At 38.4% G+C, this 25,370-nt stretch overlaps 3 protein-coding genes across 3 annotated transcripts; 2 read left to right on the top strand and 1 right to left on the bottom strand.

Annotated features, from left to right (window-relative positions):
• Positions 1-13,313: 13,313 nt before the first annotated feature.
• On the top strand, positions 13,314-14,651 carry LOC104120099 (early nodulin-93-like). The gene is made up of 3 exons (XM_009631795.4): positions 13,314-13,473; positions 13,577-13,638; positions 14,223-14,651. The coding sequence occupies exons 1-3, from the start codon at positions 13,407-13,409 to the stop codon at positions 14,382-14,384; spliced, it is 291 nt and encodes a 96-aa protein (XP_009630090.1). The 5' UTR covers positions 13,314-13,406; the 3' UTR covers positions 14,385-14,651.
• A 2,103-nt stretch (positions 14,652-16,754) lies between these two features.
• LOC104120100 (early nodulin-93-like) lies at positions 16,755-18,217 on the top strand. The gene is made up of 3 exons (XM_009631797.4): positions 16,755-16,908; positions 17,189-17,250; positions 17,745-18,217. The coding sequence occupies exons 1-3, from the start codon at positions 16,842-16,844 to the stop codon at positions 17,898-17,900; spliced, it is 285 nt and encodes a 94-aa protein (XP_009630092.1). The 5' UTR covers positions 16,755-16,841; the 3' UTR covers positions 17,901-18,217.
• A 19-nt stretch (positions 18,218-18,236) lies between these two features.
• Positions 18,237-21,059, bottom strand: LOC108942804 (pentatricopeptide repeat-containing protein At1g08070, chloroplastic). Its single transcript, XM_070177075.1, has one exon. The coding sequence runs from the start codon at positions 20,775-20,777 to the stop codon at positions 18,564-18,566; it is 2,214 nt and encodes a 737-aa protein (XP_070033176.1). The 5' UTR covers positions 20,778-21,059; the 3' UTR covers positions 18,237-18,563.
• Between the last annotated feature and the right edge of the window lie 4,311 nt (positions 21,060-25,370).

Below are 25,370 nucleotides of genomic sequence, written 5' to 3'. Positions count from 1 at the left end.
TTTGCAAACTATGAACAAATGAAATTACCATCCAATGGATATCCTTGATATCAAAAGCCACTGCAGTTAAATTTGTGTTTGGTACCACATAAGTGAATATTTTAAAATACTTCTTTTTTTTTTGTGAGAAATTTAGTTTTTGGTGTTTGATTACGTCGTAAAATATTTTTCATCAAAAAAAAAGAAAATATGCTCATTAGAAGAATCACCGGTCTTTCATGAATTTCACATTATTAATCACTAAGTCATATATCTTGAATGAATCTTTAACAGGCAAAGGCGGATCTACCCTTTGGTAAGGGGTCACCGGCATCCAGTAACTTCAGAAAGACATGCACATGTTTTTATATATATTTAATAATATTGTATACGGCCGAAATGGATTTCAGCCTTGGCATGTCCGGTACGGTTCGAAGGGTGGTATATCAAAGTAAGATCCCGAGGGGAAGGGGGGGGGGGAACGAACTAACCTAGAGTCCGGGGAGGCCGGTCCGTGTTGAGATCGATATCATAATCAAACTCGAACAAGAATCGAACCATAGCGCGGGTAGATCTATCGTGCTGATAATCCAAAAACCAACCTACATCGACCTGGAATCCATCTGAGGGCTTGAACCAGGATCGGGCTCGAACCAAGATCACGAGTTCGAGCCGAAATCAAGCTCGAACCAAAATCGAGGATTCTAAGCAAGATCGAGCTCGCAGACAAAAGCCGTTGTAATCCCACTAGAGGGAATCTTGGCAGAAATTATGGAAAAGCTGATTTATCATGGGTCTCCCATTGAATGTTTATTTTATTATACTTGTAGCCAAACCCCTTCACTATAAAAGGGCTTGTTTATCATTCTTGTAGGGCATCCTTTTCAGGGGCCATAAACTATCACAAACGGTATTATTTCCTCTATAAGAAAAAGAGTGATCTTTCTAGTTTCTGAGATTGATTCTATTTCGTAAAATCCTAAATTCACTGTTCATAATTGATTCGCCTGGATTACGTTTTCTCCAACCTATATTCATCCCTGTTATTTATCCTAGCATTCTGTGTTAAGTTGTACCACATATCTTCGGAACTGCGTATAAATTCAACTCTATCCATTTTTTGGAAAAACAGTTTGGCGCCCACCGTGGGGCCGAGGATAACAGTGGTCACTTATTTTCGAAAACAACTTCAATTCAGGTTCGGCTACGAATAGCCACCGATCGAATGGCTTCACCGACCGATTACGAAGCTGGCCTTCAAGATGAAACCAACAACTTGGCACTACCCGAGATTCGAGCCGAAATACCGCTAGATGTCAATTCACAAATTTCTTTGGAAGCAAACCGGCATTCCGAATCGGAAAGAAGCATTCAAGACGGTGCTCGATCCGTAGCCCAAGACACCCAAAACCCAGAGGAGATCGGGGCCAGCTTACGCATGATCTTCGAGATGGTGCAAGCCCAGCAATTAGCGATAGCTCAGCTACAGATCCAAACTCAAGCACAAAGCAGGCCGGTTTTCAATCCACTTCGAGAGGTCCGACAGGGGTTACTTCGAGAGGTCACCCCCAGAACAGAGCCTGCCATAGTAAAATCTAACGAGCAAAAATCTGGGACTACTCCCGAAATTACTAAATTGCTCGAGGAACTCACAAAACGAGTCGAAGCAAACGATAAGAGGGTGGAAACGTATAATGCCAGGGTCGATCAAATCCCGGAGGCTCCACCAATGGTAAAAGGGCTTGATTCAAAAAAATTCATACAAAAGCCTTTTCCGTCGAGTGCGGCACCGAAGCTAATCCCTAAAAAGTTCCGTATGCCCGAAATTCCCAAATATAATGGTACGACCGATCCTGACGAACATGTCACCTCTTACACGTGTGCCATAAAAGGCAACGATCTGGAAGATGATGAGATCGAATCCGTGCTATTGAAAAAGTTCGGGGGGACCCTCTCGAAAGGAGCTATGATTTGGTACCACAATTTACCACCAAATTGCATCGATTCTTTTGCCATGTTAGCAGATTCGTTCGTAAAAGTGCATGCTGGAGCCATAAAGGTTGCAACGAGAAAATCAGACCTCTTCAAAGTAAAGCAAAGGCAGGGAGAGATGCTGAGGGAATTCGTATCCCGATTTCAAATGGAACACATGGAATTACCCCCGGTCACCGACGACTGGGCCATACAAGCTTTCATCCAAGGGTTGAACAAGCTAAGTTCGACAGCATCACATCGGCTGAAGCAAAATTTGATCGATTATCCGGTGGTAACTTGGGCAGATGTGCACAACCGATATCAATCGAAAATTAGGGCCGAGGATGATGAGTCGGGGACCCCGTACGGACCTGTTCATCAGAACAGGGCAGTTATTAATCAAAAGCAGATCGGCAGAGAGCAAAGGTCAAACAGAGACCGATATCGATCGTACGTCACCGATCGAGTAAGTAATGGTTCAACACGCAGCGCAGTTCGGAACAGTCAAAGAATTGATCGGGGATAAAATTCTCGGGGGCTTATGAGTAAGAGCGGCTTCGACAAATATGTCGAGCCTATAGAAGCACCTCGATTATCAGAATATAACTTCAGCGTTGGAGCATCCGCTCTCGTGTCGGCCATCGGACGCATCGAAGACACTAAATGGCCTCGACCAATGCAAACTAATCCTGCCCGGAGAAATCCCAATCAAACGTGCGAATATCATAGTACCCATGGCCACAGAACAGAAGATTGCAAGCAACTAAGAGAGGAAATAGCTCGCCTATTTAACAAAGGGCATCTTCAGGAGTTTCTGAGTGATAGAGCAAAAATCCATTTTAGAAGTAGGGATTTCAGCAAGCAGAACGAGCAAGAAGAACCACATCACATTATCCACATGATCATCGGCGGTATCGATACTCCCCGAGGACCGATGCTTAAGCGCACAAAAACATCTATGGTGAGGGAAAAGTGATCTCGGACTCAAGATTACGCACCCATGGGGACTTTGTCCTTTGGTGATGAAGATGCAAAGGGGGTCATCCAACCTCATAACGACGCACTGGTAATATCTGTACTCATAAATAAAACTAAAATTAAGCGTGTGTTGATCGATCCAGGTAGCTCGGCCAATATCATTCGATTGAAGGTAGTAGAGCAGCTCGGCCTGCAGGATCGGATCGTACCTGCAACTCTGGTCCTGAACGGGTTCAATATGGCATGCGAAACCACCAAAGGGGAGATAGCCTTACCAATAAACGTGGCCGGAACTTTCCAAGAAATAAAGTTTCACGTGATCGAAGGCGATATGAGGTATAACGCCCTTTTCGGAAGGCCATGGATCCACAACATGAGAGCCGTGCCTTCGACCCTACACCAGGTCCTCAAATTTTCGGCATCGGGAGATGTCAAAACGGTATACGGAGAGCAACCAGCCGTAAAAGAAATGTTCGCCGTCGACGAAGCCAAACCAATGTCCTCACTTTTGCCGATAAAAGGATCGGGCCCGGAAGGAGAACGGGACACCAAATAGCAATCACAGACTGTGACTTTAACCCAGCCAGGCAATCAGAAAGTCGAAGAGGAGGGGGACCAAAGGGTCCCTTGATCTTTCGTAATTCCCGATGACTACGATGCCATAAAATCGACGATCGAGGAGCTAGAGCAAGTCATATTAATCGAACATCGGCCCGAGCAAAATGTATACTTGGGAACGGGGTTGAGCCCTGAACACAGGAAGAAACTCGTTCAATTTCTTATCAATAACATCGATTGTTTCGCCTGGTCCCATTTAGATATAACAGGGATCCTTCTGGACATAATGACGCATCAGCTAAGTTTGGACCATAGGTTCAGACCGATGAAGCAAAAAAGAAGACCCAGTCTGATAGAAAGAATGCCTTCATAAAGGACGAGGTAACCAAACTTCTCAAAATAGGGTCCATTCGGGAGGTAAAATATCCCGAATGGTTAGCCAACGTAGTGGTAGTCCCTAAAAAAGGAGACAAACTTAGAATGTGCGTGGACTATAAGGATTTGAACAAAGCATGCCCCAAAGATTCTTTTCCGTTGCCCAACATCGATCGCATGATCGATGCCACGGCCGGCCATGAGATCCTCACTTTTCTCGATGCCTATTCCGGGTATAATCAAATACAGATGAACCCGGATGACTAGGAAAAAACCTCATTTGTCACCAAGTATGGAACGTATTGTTATAATGTGATGCCCTTCGGGCTAAAAAATGCAAGGGCCACTTACCAACGCCTAGTGAATAAAATGTTCGAAGAACAAATAGGAAAATCAATGGAGGTTTATATTGATGACATGTTAATCAAATCCCTGCGCGCAGAAGACCATTTAATTCATTTGCAGGTAACGTTCGAGATTCTGAGTAAATACAAAATAAAGCTCAACCCCGAAAAATGTGCCTTCGAGGTCGGTTCGGGCAAGTTCCTCGGCTTCATGGTATCACATCGGGGAATAGAGATTAACCCCGATAAAATCAGGGTTGTCGAAGACATCACCGTCGTAGACAGCGTGAAGGCCGTGCAAAGACTAACGGGTCGGATCGCCGCCCTAAGCCGATTCATATTGAGATCGTCCGATCGAAGTCATAATTTTTTTTCTCTACTAAAAAAGAAGAACGATTTTTCTTGGACCCCAGAGTGCCAACAAGTATTGGAAGAACTAAAACGATATCTATCAAGCGCACCACTGCTTCACACTCCAAAAACCAATGAGAAACTTTGTTTGTACTTGGCAGTATCAGAAGTCGCCGTAAGCGGTGTCCTAGTTCGAGAAGAGCAAGGTACGTAATTCCCAGTTTATTATACAAGTCGAACCTTAGGAGATGCAGAAACTAGATATCCCAGTTAAGGCCATACTTCCAATGTCACCCCATATGCGTATTGTCTACTTACCTGCTTCGTAATATTTTGCACAAACCCGAGTTATCAGGCCGACTGGCCAAATGGGCCGTCGAACTTAGTGGGTACGATATAGAATATCGACCCCGCACGACCATCAAGTCTCAAGTCCTAGTAGACTTCGTGGCCAATTTCACACCAGACCTCGTACTCGAAATCGAAAAAGAACTGTTGAAATCAGGTACATCATCGGGGGTATGGATCCTTTTTACGGATGGGGCTTCAAACGTAAAGGGGTCCGGGCTGGGCATAGTTTTGAAACCACCCACGGGTGGCATTATTAGACAATCTATTAAAACTATCAGGTTGACTAACAACGAGGCCGAGTACGAAGCCATGATTGCAGGTCTCGAGCTAGCTAGAAATTTGGGAGCAGAAATCATTGAAGCCAACTGCGACTCCTTGCTGGTGGTAAGTGAGGTAAACAAAACTTTCGAAGTTCTAGAAGGTAGAATGTAGAGGTATTTAGATAAACTGCTTATCACTTTGCGCCATTTCAAACAATGGACTTTACGACATATGCCACGGGAACAGAATAATGAGGCCGATGCACTGGCGAATTTGGGGTCATCGGTCGAGGTAGATGATACGGGCTCGGGGAATGTGGTTCAACTTTCGAGATCGGTAATCGAAGAAGGACACTCCGAAATAAATTCTACAAGCTTAACCTGGGATTGGAGAAACAAGTATATCGAATATTTGAAAAATGGAAAACTCCCATTGGACCCTAAAGACTCCAGAACCCTACGGACCAAGGCTGCTCGATTCACTCTAGCTTCAGATGGAACACTGTACCGAAGAATGTTCGACGGACCATTGGTGGTATGCTTGGGTCCGGGGGATGTTGATTATGTCCTACGGGAAGTGCATGAGGGTACTTGCGGGAATCACTCTGGAGCTGACACATTAGCCCAAAAAATAATCAGAGCAAGGTATTATTGGATCGATATGGGCAGAGATACGAAGGAATTCGTTCGTAAATGTGATAAATGTCAAAGGTTTGCACCAATGATCCACCAGCCCGGAGAACAACTCCACTCGGTCCTATCCCCGTGGTCTTTCATGAAATGAGGAATGGATATCGTCGGCCCTCTGCCATCGACCCCAGGTAAAGCCAAATTCATTTTGTTTATGACTGACTATTTTTCTAAATGGGTTGAAGCACAGGCGTTCGAGAAAATAAGAGAGAAAGAAGTTATAAACTTTATTTGGGATCATATCATATGCCGGTTCGGGATACCTGCCGAAATAGTATGTGACAATGGAAAGCAATTCATTGATGGCAAAGTAACAAGATTCCTCAAAGACCACAAGATAAGAAGGATACTGTCGATGCCGTACCACCCTAGTGGGAACGGGCAGGCCGAATCAACGAATAAAACCGTCATTCAAAACTTAAAGAAGAGATTGAACGATGCTAAAGGGAGATGGAGAGAAATCCTACTCGAAGTTCTTTGGGCATATCAGACAACATCAAAATCCAGTACGGGGGCGACCCCGTTCTCCTTAGTATATGGATCCGAAGCATTGATACAAGTCGAGGTTGGTGAACCCAGTGCCAGATTTCAATTCTCGACGGAAGAATCAAATAACGAGGCTATGAACACAAGCCTCGAACTATCGTACGAAAGGCGAGAAACTGCCCTCGTCCGAATGGCCGCCCAAAAGTAGCGAATCGAAAGGTATTATAATCGAAGAACCAAGCTCCGCCATTTCAAGCCTGGGGACTTAGTGTTGAGAAAAATTACCATCAATACCCGGAATCCGAATGAAGGGAAGCTAGGACCGAATTGGGAAGGACCATATCAGGTACTCGACGACATCGAAAAGGGGTCGTACATGATCGACGTTATAAACGGCAAACAGTTATCAAGCAACTGGAATGTATCACATCTAAAACGGTACTACTGTTAAGGTACAACCTTTCCATATTCGTTTATATCTCAAAACTGACCCCCGCAGAAGTCCGAACAAGGGACAGATCTCTCATCAAAAAGCACGCATTGCACTCTTTTTTTCTTATACCGGTTTTATCCCAAATGAGTTTTTTGGCAAGGTTTTTAATGAGGCAACCACTGGTCGTGCAACATTTATAATGATATTCGAGGCCCCGTAAGAGAGTTACTTCACAGCAACAGGGTCCCGATAGGAAAACTGTAAAGAGCCAAATGGTCGAAGCAAGCCATGCTCGTATAAATTAGCCCGAACCCGGGCGTGTAATAACATGCGAAGAATTAAGATATAATGTGACCATTAAGCCTACGGGCTATTTTCTCATTTTGAGTTCGAGCAAACACTCACTCGACCAATTAAGCCTACGGGCTGCATCAATTCGACTTCGAATCATTCACTCGACCATGCCTATGGGCTATTTCTCATCTCGAGTTCGAGCAAACTCTTACTCGACCAAATAGCCTACGGGCTGCATCAATTCGAGTTCGAATCATTCACTCGACCAGGCCTACGGGCTATTTCTCATTTCGAGTTCGAGCAAACAATCACTCGATCAAATAGCCTATGGGCTGCATCAATTCGAGTTCGAATCATTCACTCGACCAGGCCTACGGGCTATTTCTCATTTCGAGTTCGAGCAAACAATCACTCGACCAAATAGCCTACGGGTTGCATCAATTCGAGTTCGAATCATTCACTTGACCAGGCCTACGGGCTATTTCTCATTTCGAGTTCGAGCAAACACTCACTCGACCAAATAGCCTACGGGCTGCATCAATTCGAGTTCGAATCATTCACTCGACCAGGCCTACAGGCTATTTTTCATTTCGATTTCGAGCAAACACTCACTCGACCAAATAGCCTACGGGTTGCATCAATTCGAGTTCGAATCATTCACTTGACCAGGCCTACGGTCTATTTCTCATTTCGAGTTCGGGCAAACACTCACTCGACTAAATAGCCTACGGGCTGCATCAATTCAAGTTCGAATCATTCACTCGACCAAGCCTACGGGCTATTTCTCATTTCGATTTCGAGCAAACACTCACTCGACCAAATAGCCTACGGGCTGCATCAATTCGAGTTCAAATCATTCACTCGACTAGACCTACGGGCTATTTTTATTTCGAGTTCGAGCAAACACTCACTCGACCAAATAGCCTACGGGCTGCATTAATTCGAGTTCGAATCATTCACTCGATCAAGCCTACGGTCTATTTTTTATTTCGAGTTCGAGCAAACTCTCATTTCGACCAAGTAGCCTACGGGCTACATCAATTCGAGCACAAGAAAACACTCGCTCAACCGTCACGCCCACGGGCTATATTCTCTTAAAAATCGAATCGTTGACAATTAATAGGTCTAAAGGGCTACATTGCCCCAAGTTTGAATACACGCTCGCTTGGTTGCAGAGACCACGAGTTTCAAGTTTGATTAAGTGGTTTAATACATAGAGATATGCCTATACACAAAATTTATCTACATAGGTGGCTACAGCAAAAAAAAAAAATTTCAAACGGGAGCGGTCTCTTCTTTATCAGGTTCCCCCCATTCTCGAATCCGCTTTTGCTCCCATCGTCGTCGTCATCATCATCGAAAACCAGAGCTTCAGCATCAGCTTCGAGTTCTTTTGTCCTTTTTATCTCTTCCGTGAGATCGAAGCCACGAGCATGAATCTCCTCGAGAGTTTCTCTCTTGGATCGGTACTTAGCAAGTTCGGTGACCCAATGCGCCCGACCATTGGCAGATTCAGCTGCCTCTCTTTCCTGAACTTAGGCAGCTTCAACATCAGCCCTCTAGACGGCCACGAGCGCATCCGCATTAGTCTTTGCCGTTTCAGCATCGGATTCGGCCTTGGCGAGTACTGAGGCCAACCGAGCCTCGAGCTCCTCAATTTTTCTTGCTTGAACTAGGCCTTTTTCCTTCATTTTTTGAAGTTGGGTTTCAGACGATGATAACTGGGCTCGAGCAGTCTCTTTTTCTGTAGCAAAGCGGTCCATACCTTCTTTCCACCGCAAGGATTCCATCCTTATCACATCGACCTCCTCACACAGCTTCCCTATCATCTTGATTTTTTGCTGCAGCTGTGAGACCGAAATGTTAGCTACCGTTCTGGTATCGAACCCATAGGTTTTCAAAAGCATCGTTACCTGCTCAGACAAATTATCCTAGTCTCGATAAGCCTTGGCCAGCTCGGCCCGGAGATCTTTTATTTCCTCCTCTCTCTGCCCTAAGGAAAGTTTGAGAGAGTTCCTCTCATCGGTAGCACGTTTTAGGTCGGCCGCGTATCGATGCAGCTCATTCTGGGAACGAGAACATTGTTTTCGATGGACCGCCACATCCTACGAAGGAACAAAAAGCGAAGTTAACGAAAGACTAACATAAAGATAATACCAACAAAAAGATTTTTAAAAGACTCACCTGGTTCAAAGCCTGCCGCAAACCGTGAAAAAGATCTGATTCATCACCAGCGCCGGCAACATCCTCGATACCAGTAAACAGGTCACGAAACGGGTCCTCTTCATCGTGAGGCCTACCTAGATCAAGGGCCCCCAAAGCTTGAGCTTCCCGAATCACCCTTGTAGAAAAAGCGGGAAACGTAGGCGAGTCCTCGATCGCTGCTGCCCCAAGTGACTCGCTCGGAGCATTCCCCTCTGCTTGGAGGGGTTCGAAGGGCTCTTCGAGTGTAACTCCTGCCGATTGATTCTGATAAGAGGCGTCTTCGACATCCGATAGTTCGGGGACTCTACCAGAACCTCTCTCCGGTATATTTTCAGTTCGAGATGGAGCCCCATAGGGCATCATCGATCCAGCCAGTGTTGAAGAATCGATAGCTCTCTTCGTCCGGACCGCCAGCGTAGACTCATTATCCTCTTCCTCTTCTTCTTCTTCATCCCTTAGGCGCAAAACGGATTCTACGGTTAAAGGAATAATATTCTTGTTCGGCTTACGAGCCGTCCTCTTCTTCGGTTTTGGATAGTCGGGCAACGAGGCTCTCTTCCTTTTATTTTCCTTCACCGGCTTTGGAACGAAGGTCGAGACATCCTCCTCATTAGACAGAGGTCTCAAGACCGCGTCCTTACCCAAACCTGCATATGGGAAACCTTATAAAAAAATATCGAGAAATGCCTCGTCAGAGTCCGAGAAATGAGCTTACCGTGATTTTTGGCCTCCCACCGACCCTTAGACAAATCACGCCATGAGCGTTCTGCGTATGTGGAAGTCGAAACGAGATCCCGTACCCAATTCTTGAGGTCGGGAACCGATCCGGGCATCCAGGGAATCGCTACATCATGAAAAGATGAGTGTCAATAAAAGAACAAATAAAAAAACAAAATAGAAGCAACAGCAAAATCACACTTACGTTTCAAATTTCACTCCTCGAGAAATGGCATCTTTTTAGTCGGGATCAGGTCCGAAGTCCTTACTCGAACGAACTTGCTCATCCAACCCCGGTCCCTGTCCTCGTCAATACTCGAGAACAAAGCCTGGGTAGCCCGACACTGGAGTTTTATTAACCCTCCCCGAAAAAGTCAGGGACGGTACAGCCGGATAAGATGATCGAGGGTGAACGACATCCCCTCGATTTTGCTCGCAAAATATCGGATCAGAATAACAATCCGCCATAAAGAAGGATGGACCTGGCCTAAGGTTACCTGATACTGTCGACAGAAGTCGATAACGACGGGATTGAGGGGACCCAAAGTGAAAGGGTAAGTATATACGTTCAAAAACCCTTTCACGTAAAAAGTGATGTCTTCGTCAGGGGTAGGTATTATCACTTCTTTTTTCCCCCAATTGCAGTCCTTCTTTAACAGATCGAGGTGCTTCTCAGTAATCGAACACATGTACCTCGATACCGGCTCACACCGGCCAGGGACCGACGAACCTTTATCAACTTTAAAATCTGAAGTAAGGACGCACGCCTCGGGGACACACTCCTCTGGCCGTGGCTCCGCCGGTGTCTCATCGGCGATACAATGTGAAGATGAAGCTTTCTCATTCTGAGGAATGGTTTGCGATGTTTTCGCCATTTTTGAATTCAAAAATAAGGAGTAGAAGAAAGTGATAGAGATTTGATAGAATTGAGGGGTCTTTTCGGAAAAAAATCACAGCTTTTTTGGTAGGCTGGAGAGTATAAAGAAGAAATTGAGAAATTTTAAAAGATAGAAGATGCAAAATGGTAAAAGATAAAGGTGAGAATTATTTATAGGTTCAAAGCGACGGCGGTTCATTATCAGCAGTGGCCGACCACCGCCTGACATGCATTAAATGCCTTGAAAGACTAAACCGACAGGACAACTATCATATGCGTCATGGTCGAACTTGATGGAATCGACAAGATATAATCCGATCGAGCCGTTGAAAATCATATCGTTTCTCGTCATATTTCTTTCTGAGAAACGAGGGGACTATCTGTATACGGCCGAAATAGATTTCAGCCTTGGCATGTCCGGTACGGTTCGAAGGGTAGTATATCGAAGTAAGATCCCGAAGGGGGGGCACGAACTAACCTAGAGTCCGGGGAGGCCGGTCCGTGTTGAGATCGATATCATAATCAAACTCGAACAAGAATCGAACCATGGCGCGGGTAGATCTATCGTGCTGATAATCCAAAAACCAACCTACATCGACCTGGAATCCATCCGAGGCTCGAACCAGGATCGGGATCGAACCAAGATCACGAGTTCGAGCCGAAATCAAGCTCGAACCAAAATCGAGGATTCTAATCAAGATCGAGCTCGCAGACAAAAGCCGTTGTAATCCCACTAGAGGGAATCTTGGCAGAAATTATGGAAAAGCTGATTTATCATGGGTCTCCCACTGAATATTTATTTTATTATACTTGTAGCCAAACCCCTTCACTATAAAATGGCTTGTTTATCATTCTTGTAGGGCATCCTTTTCAGGGGCCATAGACTATCACAAACTGTATTATTTCCTCTATAAGAAAAAGAGTGATCTTTCTATTTTTTGAGATTGATTCTATTTCGTAAAATCTTAAATTCACTGTTCATAATTGATTCGCATGGATTACGTTTTCTCCAACCTATATTTATCCCTTTTATTTATCCTAGCATTCTGTGTTAAGTTGTACCACATATCTTCTGAACTGCGTATAAAAATATATTTTGATAGGTACAATTCGTTTCAAATTCACTACTATTATTTTCTCATTTCCTGGTATTGCCAGTTCATTATATCCAAGAACATAGAGTTTCCTCACCAATAAAGCCACCATAAGTACAGAGTCCAACACGTGCTCCTAAGTACAATACTTAATATTATGGTTGTATAAATAAAACCGACAAACCGAATCAACCCGATAATTCGAGTCAAATCGAGAAAAAAACCCGACTATGACTTGATTTGATTGATTTGGTGTTGGAAAATAAAACCCGACGATATTTGGTTTGGTTTGGTTTTAACTAAAAAAATTCAAACCGAAATCAAACTAACCCGATATTATATGTATAGAAGTTTTAAATATATTTAATACATAAAAATATTTATTGTAGTGTAATTTATAAATATTTCTTAAACTTTTTCATAATTTTATCTTTTAACGTATTATTTCAAGCTTGGACTTATAATTTTTGGATGCTCCAATAAGTTTTATAGTCCATAAATGTTAGTAACTCAAATAAATCCTAAACCAAAATCAAATTAATACTAATGATAATAAAATACATTCAATTCAATTGTAATATGAATGAAAATAGTGTTGGATATCTATTTTTTAGTATTTTCATGATTTAGATAAAATACATAACTTATTTTTCTTTTAGTGTTTAGTCATGTAAATAATAGTACTTATTAGTCATACTTATTTTAGCAATTTATTAGTAATTTTAATTATGTTTGTTTTCATTATGGCTTATTAATAATATATTTATTTTATGCGATTTTCTCATCTTTATTATTGAATATTTTAGTACAATATCATGAATCATCTCATATTTATGTTATTTTATTAAAAAAATACCTTATATAGTTTAGTCTTACTAAGATTAAAGAAATATTTGGAGTACAAATTCTATGTTTTGTCCTATGAATACTTTATGAAGAAAAAAAAAAAACGAAACAACCCGAAGACCCGAAAACCCCAAGAAAATCGAGGTTTAAAAACCCGACTTTGATTGATTTGGTCTTTAGATTTAATAACTCGATATAATTAGTTTGATTTGGTAATTAAAAAATTTGAACCAACCCGACATATGTACCCCAGTTAATGCTACTTTAAAACTGCAGATTTAACTTTAATCTGGTTCATGTACCGACAAACAGGAACCCAGTAATCTGTGAATAAATTAAACTACTTTATAATAAGTACTCATAAAACTGAAAAATCCCAGTACGCACCCGATAGTAAAGAAAAAGTGCGAAACAAAACAAGTGACTTGGACGTTGGAAATTATCCAAAACCATCAAACTCTTGTCCAAACTTTCATCTATAAATATCCATTCTTACTATACTCACAAACTCATCAATTGATCTTGCAAAGCATCATTTACTGTCTTATATATCTTCTTTATCATTCGAAAGTTTTAATTTCATACAAACTGAAAATGGCAAAGAATGTGAGTTTGGCTTCAGTTGACCAAAAACTAGCCATGGCTAAGCGTTGTTCTCATGGTACTTTGCCTTTCTTGGATTGTACCTCAACCCCCCCACCCTTGATTTTTGCTATAATTTGATCATCTAATGAATGTTTTATATATCATGTTTGTAAATGTAGAAGGAGTAGTTGCAGGAGCAAAAGCAGCAGTAGTTGCAACAGTTGCAACTGCCATTCCAACTGTAAGCTACGCTATCTATTTCTATATTTTTCAATATTTAGGCTGTGTTTTATACCGTGGAAGTCATTTTCCGAATATAACTTAATTTTTTTAGTGTTTAGTTGGAGTGTAAAAAAATATGTTTAGGATAAAAGATATTGTATTTATTAAAATATTGATAATAATATTTTCAAACTAGATAGTATTTGATTGGATTTTTTAGTATTAAATATTGATAATAATATCAAAATATTATTTAGCTGCGAAAAAAAATTAAGAGTTGAGATATTTAAAAGAAATGATAAGTTTCGTCCAAAAGTTAGGAGGTCGTTGCCCTCTCTAGAAAATATTATTTGATAATCAAACACTAGAAAATAACTTCACACTAGACAATAGACCGCTCTATCTTTACAAGATATGTATAAGGTCTGCATACATATTATCTTTTCCAAACTATACTTGCTAAATCACACTACATATACCGTTGTTGTTGTTGTTGTAAACACCAGAAAATAACTTAATTGAAAATATTTTTCGTCGTACCAAATATATCCTTAGACAATATTCTTTTTGTTCTAATGTTTCAAAATTTGATGAATTATGCAGTTGGCCTGTGGGAAAATGCTACCTTGGGCAAGAGCTAATCTAAATCCAACTGCTAAAGCACTCATTATCTCTACAGCGGCTGGAATGGCATATTTTATTGTAGCAGACAAGACTATTCTTGCTACTGCTAGGCAAAACTCCTTCAAACAGGGCAACAATTGAATCACTAATTTAACTTTTTAAGTATTAATTTTAGCACTGTGTCTTATTTCATATCAATATTACTGTAATTCCTGTTTAAGTATAATTATGCGCGCGATTGATGAGAGAGGTCGGCTTTATTAGTTGACGAGACGTCTCTATGTCCAATCATTAGGTAAGAAGTTCGAGTCACGTGAAATAATAGAGTGAATCAAAATGTGATTTTATGTATGTAATAGCACCATCTACATCTTTTGCTATGAATATAATAAAATTGGTTTTTCTTAAGCATTGCATTAGCTATTTTTTTGTCAATTCTATAAGTTAAATCAAATAAAGTGATCACCTGTTTTTGATGACTTTCCAATTTGAGAATCAACTAATGAGATTTTAAGGCTGCAGTGATAATTCATATATTCAGCAAAAAACAAAAGAGATAATTTATATCAAGGTATTTTTACCTAATCAGATCAAAGCAGAACAGTTACATTTGTGGAAAATTCTCCAGAATTTACTATCAGCAACAAGATAAATTCATCTTAAAATATGAAGGATGAATTAATGCTACATTACTTAATGCAATAGTGGTAAATTGGGACACCTGCAGAGTATATTTAGAAAAAGTTACATTGCTTGGACTCCTTAAAATGCTGCCATACTCATCGGATTCTCCAGAATTACATTACTTTTGAAGGATCCAACACGCATCCTATAGCATTTTTAGAGAGTCTGCATATTTTAAAAGTGCAAACAGTCAACCTCGCTAAGGTCAACTAAGATATAACAAGTAACTATTCTTAATAAGTGGAACTAGTAACCTACAAAATAGGACATACAATCAGTTCTAATAGATTAAATTATGTTGATAATGTAAACCTTTTATGCTCTCAATATATATAGATCAAATCGGACAGGTGGAATACGATAATCTGTAAAAACAATAAGTAGCTAATACTATACTATATTACATTTTAAAATTCATTCATAATAAAAAGTTTACATCATAACTTAAATACATGGTTAATTCATTAAAATTGAGGAAACGAGAGTCCTAGCTTTTGGGCAGGTGTTAATAGTTGATAGAGTAGATAAGGGACTAGATCCTAAAATTCACGCATTTAGATGAGTAGCTTTTTTTATCCATGGGTTTTGGCTTTTGGGAATGCCTTTTTGTTCTTAATTCCCAAAACTACTAGCCAGTCTCCCCTGTTGTTTTTGGGACGAAAGTTATTTTTCAAGAAAATATTAATAAAAATTATATTTATTAGAAAGTTATTTTTTATTATTTAATCTAAAGAGCGAAAGCGATCCATTTTTTATGGTCGAAAGTCATTTTTCATACTAATTATCTTATTTCCGACATGATTCTGATTTTTGGGTACGGGATAATTTTCGATGTGAATTCAAACATAAAATCAGTTATACTTTTAAAAAATTTATATATGTAGAAGCTACATAAATAATACAATAATTCGCTACATTTAGCAATTGAAATATTTAAAAAGCATTTGAAAAATTGTGGTAAGAAAAATACTCCTTTTGACTCTCGAAATAATGATTATTTTATATAAATAGCTGAATAGTTTTTAACTTTATATTTTTCACTTTAACTAACATTTAAGATATTATTATTAATCTTTATTACTCAAAAACGTCATCAAAATACCTTCCAGTTTAATAATATTGTTATTCATTATAACTCAAAAATATCATCAAAACACTTTCCAGTTTAATAATATTTTTATTAATCTTTTTGACTATATATTCTTGCCTGTGAGTATTCTTCACTCACCAACACTTGCTCAGTTGCTCCTGTCTGAGTACTTAATTATTAAAATCCATAGTTTCAGACAATTCGGTCTAGTTCGTGTACGGACAAACAAATCTAAAGAACCGACCACAACAGGAACCTTTTTTTACGCGAATCTATTATCCGTTTTGAGGTCCGACTAATTTGTATCACGTAAGGTCTATTTTTATCATAATATTTTTTCATTCTTAAAGTTCGAACTCGGGACCTTTGATTAAGGATTTAGAAATCTTATCTATTCTACAACCAGGGGACTACAACAATTTTTTTCTCACTCGAGATCTAGTATCCGCTTTAGAGTCGGACTAATTCGTATTCGTACGCATAAGGTCTATTAAAGGGGAAACAAATCTTATTAGAATATATTTTTCATTCTCATAACTCTAATTACTCTTATTAGAACATGGTAACCTGCAAATACACTATTATAATAGTAGCAAAACTGAAAAATCCCAGTATGCAATAGTACTCCATAAATAAAAACAAAACTAGTTACTCGGACGTTGGAAATAAACCAAAACCATCAAACTGTTTGTCCAAACTTAAGCCCTGAAATCCCTATAAATATCCATTCTTATTGCACTGACAAATTAAATCATTCTTGCAAAGCAGAAATATTACTTTCCTATCTTCTACTTCAGTTGAAAGCTTTTCAAATACAAACAAAAATGGCAAAGAATGTGAGTTTGGCTTCAGTGGACCAAAAACTAGCCATGGCTAAGCGTTGCTCTCATGGTACTTTTGTCTTTCTTTGCTTGTACCTCGAACACCCCTGTAACAGCTCATCCCGCTAGTGATATTTTCAGTTCTGGGCATAGGCCCTCAAGAGTTTAAAACGTGTCACTAGGGTTTAAGATTTGTTAACTTATATATCCATCGTCCCTTTCGTGATTTTCTGACGTGGGATACTGTATAAAATCTTGGGTGTTACACCCCTCCCAAAAAAAAAGAAGAAAGAACCCACCTTGATTTTTTATTAACCAAGTAATGAATGATATATTTATTGTATATGCAGAAGGAGTAGTTGCAGGAGCAAAAGCAGCAGTCATTGCAACAGTTGCAACTGCCATTCCAACTGTAAGCTACACTATCTATTTCTATATTTTTCAATATTTAGTCTGTGTTTTGTGCCATAGAGTATTAAGGATTGATAATAATGTCTAAGAGTTCGTTAAAGTTGTGAGATGAAGGTAGAAGTTGAGATAATTGTGAAGGAAAATAATTTCCGTCCAACATTGAATCATCTTCACGCAGAGGCGGAGTTAAGATTTTAGAATGACGATTTCAAGTGTTAATAACTGGGTTCTAAATTTAATATTTATACATATTTAGTGATTTTTTAAACACAAATACACTATTTGAGCAAAAGCAACCGGGGTTCGGCCGAATCCGTTGCCGGACTTCTAGCTCCGCCCCTGTCTTCACGCATTTGGGAACATGTTAACCAACCACCAGAAAATAAAATGAGTTATTTCTTAGAGAACATTTTCTGGAAAATAATTTTCGTCGTACCAAACACATATTAATATTCTTTTTGTTCTAATATTTCAAATATTGATGAAAATGTGCAGCTTGCTTGTGGGAAGAAGTCACCTTGGGCAAGGGCCAATCTCAATCCAACTGCTAAAGCACTCATTGTATCCACAGCTGCTGGAATGGCATATTTTATTGTAGCAGACAAGACTATTCTTGCAACAGCAAGGCAAAACTCCTTCAAACAGGGCTAATTAAGGCTCAATCCCTGACAATCAATTGAATCACTAAACTTTTCTAGTATTTTAGAACTAAGTTTTATTCTGATATCAACATTACTGCAATCACTGTTTAAGTACACAATTACGCGATTGATGAGAGAGGTCGGAACTCAGTTGATGAGACGCCTCCCTGTACAATCAATAGGTCAGAGGTTTGAGTCACGTGGGATAAGTAGAAACCTCTATTGATCCCCGGCAATAGTGCATAGTGCACACAAAAAAAATGTCATTCCGTCTATGTGTTACCAACATCTATTGTTGTGAATATAATAAAGTTGGCTTTTCTTAAACTCGATAACCTTGATCAGATGAAATAACCTGTTTTTGATGCCTTTTGCAATTAGCGAATCATTTAAAGCCACTGGCAACATTATCTTCGTCATAACAATTTCAAGATTACAGTATATTTTGTAAAGCTTAGCTACCACTGTTGCAGTATTTGAAATCGTCGATGGAGTTTACAGAGAAATGTACAAAATTTATGTCCATCTTAATGATCTACATTTTGGATAATCTGCAATATACCAAGTTATTTTCTCAGCTAGAGAAGTAGCATCTTTACCGGCTATTATCATTTGCTTCTCTCAAATACATGAGAGCATATACTGAGCCATCACTTGCTTGATCTTTATCAGTTCACCAGTAGTCCATGCATGAGCAAGCACCGTCCTTGAAATGGTGAAATCGGTTCCTATCTCTTGCAATGATCTCCCTATTAAATATCTTAGATATTAACTTCGTGGCTTCGTGACAATTGCCACACACTCTAAGGTTCTTAACAATCCTGAGAGTTGTCCCCGGTTTGGTACTGATCAATCCAAAGGCAATCGCCAACTTCTCGCTATGTTCACTTAGTTTCCCCTCCTTCCACTCCTCATCCATTTCATAATGTACCTCAGATGTATCTGGAACATGGCCAGCCGTTTCCAATAGCCTATCAACTTCATCAAGCATATTATAAATATAGTTGCTTTGCGGATGTGTTCTATCACTAACAAGAAACTCATGGACTACTCTATCAATCTCAATGGAGGTACAGCCGGGAACTTTCTTCATTCCTTTATCATTTAAAAAGGTTCTTATCAATGCTACTTTGTCCCATTCTCCAGCACCTGCATAAATGTTGGATAAGAGCACATAAGCACCAGGATTTTCACGTTCCAGTTCAAATAGGTTCTTGGCAGCATATTCACCCAACTCAAGATTCTTGTGGATTCTACAAGCCCCTAGCAAGGAACCCCATATTGCACCATCGGGTTTCATGTCCATGCTTTCGATCATGGCCATTGCTTCATCGAATTTCCCTGCTCGTCCTAGAAGGTCAATCATACATCCATAATGTTGCAACTTTGGCGTGTAGTTGTAGCTTTGGATCATGGTATTAAAATATTCTTGACCAAGATCCACTAAACCAGCGTGACTACACGCAGTTAAAACACTAACGAACGTTATATCGTCTGGCTTCATTCCTTCCTCTGTCATTTTCCGGAAAAGCTCTAGAGCTTCATATGCATCGCCATGCATTGCTAGCCCTGAGATCATCACATTATATGAAGCTAGCGTTTTAGTTTTCATTCCCTGAAAGACTTGTTTTGCTGCTGTGATGGCTCCACATTTTGCATACATATTTATCAGAGTAGTCCAAAGAGAAGTGTTTTGTAAGTGTTGATAATGCTTGTTAATATAGGCATGTATCCACTTGCCAAGATCTAGAGCACCTAAATGTGCACAAGCCGGAAGGATGCTCAACAAAGTAACATCATTAGGCGCCATATTTGCCTGCTGCATTCGATGAAAAACAGCCAACGCTTCTCTATAATTGCCCGTATGTGTATAACCCCCAATCATAACATTCCACGACACAAGATCTTTCTCCTCTAGACCCTCGAATAAGTCCCTTGCACTATCAAGATTGCCACATTTTGCAAACATATCAATAAGGGCATTCACAAGACGAATATTCGGACCAAGACCATGATCTTCAATCCACGACCGCACACGACTCCCTAATTTAAGTTCACCTGCACGAGCACAAGCAGAGAGAACACTCAATAACGTGCTCACTGAAGGTGTCACATTCACATTTCTCATCACCTCAAATAACATTAACGCCTCCTCAAACCGACCCATCTGAGTATACCCTGAAATCATAGCATTCCACGAAACAACATCTCTTACAGGCATTTCATCAAACAGTTTACGAGCATCATCCACACGGCCCTTCAATGCATACCCATTAATCAATGCCGTGAAAGACACAGCATCTCTTTTAGAACTTTTATCAAACACCAATCTAGCATCATCCAATTCACCATTCTGAGCATACATATTAATAAGTGAAGCATGTACATAAACATCATTCATCAACCCAAGTTTAAAAACATGCCCATGAATCATTTTCCCCATCTGGGTATCCATAATTTTAGCACAAGATTTAAAAACAAATGGAAATGTATAAGAATTCGGTAAATTACCGGAAAAAAGCAATTTTTCATAAAATTCAATTGCTAAATTTGGATATTCACTCAATGAGTATCCCCTAATTATCATGTTAAACATAACGTGATTAGGGTTTTCAGTAGTGTTAAAGATTGATAAAGCATATGATAAGTCATCATTGGGATTAACTGCACAAAATTCAACTAGTTTGCTTATTGCAAATTGGGAATTGTGTAAACCAAATTTAATGAACTGAGAATGCACTTTTTTCAGGTCTTCCATGTTTTTGCATTTTGATAAAAGAGCAAAAGATGGGTGGGTTTGGAGTAATTTGTAAGGGGGATCTGTGCCTGGGAGAAAGTGGAGGATAGTTAAAGGTGCAGTTGAGGGAATGGAGAAAGTGAGTGTCATTGTTTTTGTGTTGTCGTTTGATACAATCAATCTTTGATATCATACGAAAAAGAACCGTTAAGAAATTTTACGCTATCCGGTTACCTTTATCTATTATAGTATGTAATTTTTTTTATCACGTGAACTATCTGTGTATATTATTAAACTCGAAATGAATTTTGGCCCAAAGAAAAATTTATTGCACCTAAGTATAAAAATATATCATTCATTCATTAATTTGGTGCAAATATCGTGTGTTACTAAATGTTTACCCCTTCGCCGCCTTGCCCCACTTAGGGGAGGTGGACAAGAGCATGGAACACTCTGGGTGAATGCTTAGGCAAGCAGATGAGGAGATATATAGAATTTTTTTTGTGAGTGAGGGAAAATTTAAAGTTGGATCGTAAAGTTCAATTATGGGGACGCACAACGAAAAAACTACAAAAAATGAGGGTGTAACAGACAAATTGGAAGAAAAAAACATTGATAATGTGGATGAGATAAGTTCTCAAATGTGGTTTAATGGTTGTTGACAAGTTTTTTTATTTTGTGCTTTAAAACAACTGAAGGGTTGGTAGATGTCTAACAACTTGTGTTCAATCAGGGACGGAGGGAGTGTAGAACATATGGGTTCGGCCGAACTCAGTAACGTTGGTTCAAATCATGTATTTTTTTAATGAGAATTTTAAAAAGAATAATTAGCTGGAGTTGCTTGCCACCTAATAACCAAGATTGTGGAGTTACTTGTGAGAAGTCAGAAGAGAGGCGGACGGAGTATATAGTCAATGTGCTCAACCTTCCAATATTTTCGACAAAAAACATAAATACATATTTTAAATACACTAAAATTTCAACAAACATTAAATTCTCAAAACCACTGGCATCTCTTCTTGCACTCTCCAAACAATGGAACCAATGGAATTACCATCCAATGGATATCCTTAGATCATAGAAGTTACCACGATTAATGTTTGTATTTGATAGGACGCAAGTTATATTTTTTATTTTCTTTTGTTAAGAAGTTATTTTATGTTTGGTTACAACGTAAAATATTTTCCTTGAAAAAGAAAAAATGACTTTGCTAACTTGTGCATAAATAGTTTTCTAACAACTATATATCTTATCCTACTCAAAAGTGTATATATATATATATATATATATAAAACCAGCTTGCACGTAATTTAATTATTTTATTGGATATCTGTTACCGCATATAATATAAACATAGAATCAGATAACTTTGTTCACCAAATTTTAGGCAAATAGAAAAAATCACCTAGTATGTTTGATTTCTGCCGGAGTTCAAACCTCAATCTTCCATGAATTTCACCAACTTTAAATGCATCTTTGATGTATATTCTAGCCGGAAAAAAATACTTTACGATAATATTTTCTATCATGATCATAAATAATTTTCTCTTTTCCTTTTACTGCCAGTCCATTATATCCAAGAATATCGAGTTTCCTCACCAATAAAGCCACCATAATTACAGAGTCCAACACGTACTCCTATGTCCAATACTTAATATTTAAAACCGCAGATTTAATTTTAATTTGGTTCATGTACCGACAAACCAATCTAACGAACCGACCCAACAAGAAACTGTCAATAAACTACTTACATAAGTACTCACAGGTTTTTAAAATTAAATCTGCGGTTATACTAAAAGTATTCACGTCACTAGTCTTTTTTATACGATTAATTATATCGATTAGAGTATCATCTCCTACATGTATTATTTCTCTTAAAATTTTTAATTCAGAAAATAAGTCTAAACTATCAATATTAGAGTGACTATTATGTTTCAAAGAACATTCAAGGTTAAGACAACTTTTCTTTAAATTCTCATCATCTAGAGATCTCAATTTTTTTGCCACTAAATAGGAAACAAAAAATATTTTTATACGCTTCAAATTGTTCAAATCTATTTTGAAGTGAAAAAATAGCTTGGTCTACTATGTATAAGAAGTAATCAACTCTAAAAAAATTCTTCAAGAGACTTTGTAATTTCATTATCAACATTCTCATCAAATTATTTCTTTCTATATATTACACGTTTATTACGAAATTCAGGTTCTATATTCAACTCATATACAATTTTCTTAGCAGAAATCATGTTAGTTGCAAATCCTTCTTCCCTATATTTTTTTTGAAAAAAGAAATCAAACCCTTAAGTTGATCTATGGCAACATCAATATTCATATCTTTTGATTGTAAATGTTTGCTAACTGAATTAACTGCAAATAGTTTATCATACCAAATAGTCATACCGAGTTAAAAAACTCAAAAATTTTCAAGCTCATAAGTTGTTAAACAACTAGCTTCGCTTTTAGTTTTTGGATCCTCACTAACTTCTACTAATTTCAATAAAGCATTTCTTATTTGTAGAGTTTGAAATCGTATTGCTTTAATACTTTCAATACGACTTTCCCAACGCGTTTGTGATAATGATTTAAGAGTTAGGCTAGGTACATTATCTTTTAAAACTTTCCATCGCTTAGTAGAAGAAGAAAATAGTGAATATATGCGTTGTACTACTCTAAAAAATAAATATAGCTTTGGTACAAGAATTAGCCATATCATAAAGTACCAAATTTAGATTATGACAACCACATGGTGTATAAAATGATCTAGGATTTATGTTGAGTAGTCTTTTTTATACTCCTTGGTGTTTTCCCTTCATATTGGATCCATTATCATATCCTTATCCTCTTAAATTAATAAAAATGGCGTGGGATAGCTACTTTTTAACATGACATTTAGTTTTTATCCAATATTTTTAATGCTGAGCAAAAATAGGCATTACTCTATTAAAATTAATACGAAAAGGCGTTGTTACCCTTTTTTCATGAGTGATGCGTAAATATTAATGATATGGTGTCCTTAACATTTACACTGTACACATGAAGTTAAGGACGCCATGTCCTTAATATTTACACTGCACATACGAAGTTAAGGACATGATGTCCTAAAGTTTAAAAACGGAAAGTGCAAATACAGGGCACTTTGTACTTAATATTTACACTGTATTCATGAAGTTAAGGACACCATGTCCTTAATATTTACACAACACTCATAAAGTTAAGGACATTATATCCTTAACATTTACACCGCACACATAAAGTTAAGGACACCATGTCCTTAACATTTACACTGCACATATGAAGTTAAGGACATGATGTCCTAAAGTTTAACAACGGAAGTGCAAATACAGGACACTTTGTCCTTAATATTTACATGGCATTCATGAAATTAAGGATACCATGTCCTTAATATTTACACAACACTCATAAATTTAAGGACACTATGTCCTTAACATTTATACTGCACATATGAAGTTAAGGACATCATGTCCTTAACATTTACACTGCACATATGAAGTTAAGGACATGAGGTCCTAAAGTTTAACAATAGAAGGTGCATATACAAGTTAAGAAAATTATGTCCTTAACATTTGCACTGCGCACATGAAGTTAAGGACGCCATGTCCTTAAAATTTACACTGCACATATGAAGTTAATGACATGAAGTCCTAAAGTTTATGTCACGACCCAATTTCACCTATTGGTTGTGATGGCGTCCAACACTACAGCTAGGCAAGCCAACAAATGAATTAAACATATATCAATTATTTTCAGAATAATTTTCTAAGTAATTTTATTATTTTTCTAGAAATATTAAAGAAATTTGAAAAGATACTGATTAACTTAAATCTAAGAAAATAATACAATTTCAAATTCTATCAATGTGTGTGCCAAGACCTTGTGTCACAAGTGTATGAGTATCTAGTAGATTATACAAACTCCAAATACTGTCTGAAATAAAAATAGACAGAATAAAATGCAAGAAGAGACACTGGTAGCTGCCGAACGACTCAGAAAGGCAGCTCATCACTACGCCTCTGGATAACGTGGATGTGCGATGATAGGTCCTCCACTAGTACTTATCTCAGATCCTGCATAAAAAATACAGCAAGTGTAGTATGAGTACGTAAACAACGTGTACCCAGTAAGTATCAAGCCTAATCTCGAAGTGGTAGAGACGAGATGGTCGACTTTGGCACTCACTAAGGGTCAACAATATTAAATAGAATAAAACAGAATTTATTTAACTCAGCATGATTCACAAAGTCAACAATAATTTAATTTAATCAGCAGAAATAATTAAATTCCCTCAAATGTAATAATTCTCAATATATTAATTAAATTCCTTCAATTCCAATAAATTTTCAATTTATCAATTAGCTTTACAAGCTTCAATAAACTATCCAAGTATCGTGTAATTATTATTATTAGGCACGATTTCTGCCGAGGTCGTACGACCCGATCCAGAGTGTCGTGTACACTGCCGAGGGACGTGCGGCGCGATCCATAGATGCATCTATCCTGCCGAGGCGTTCGGCCCGCTCCACAAGAAAGGAGGACATTTTCTTATGTACCTCCGGAAGGAGAGTATATTTATTATAAGATAAATTCGGGAGGAAGAACAATTTCTCTTAACAATTAATTAATTTAAACAGAAAATCAAGCATATGAGATTTTCATCCTTTAATATTTTTATCTAACAATATATATATATATATAAATAAAAAATATAATTTACACAAGTAATTC

This window comes from Nicotiana tomentosiformis, chromosome 6 (genome assembly GCF_000390325.3).
Source record: "Nicotiana tomentosiformis chromosome 6, ASM39032v3, whole genome shotgun sequence".
Lineage (NCBI taxonomy): Eukaryota > Viridiplantae > Streptophyta > Magnoliopsida > Solanales > Solanaceae > Nicotiana > Nicotiana tomentosiformis.
This window is presented reverse-complemented; position numbering and strand designations above follow the sequence as displayed.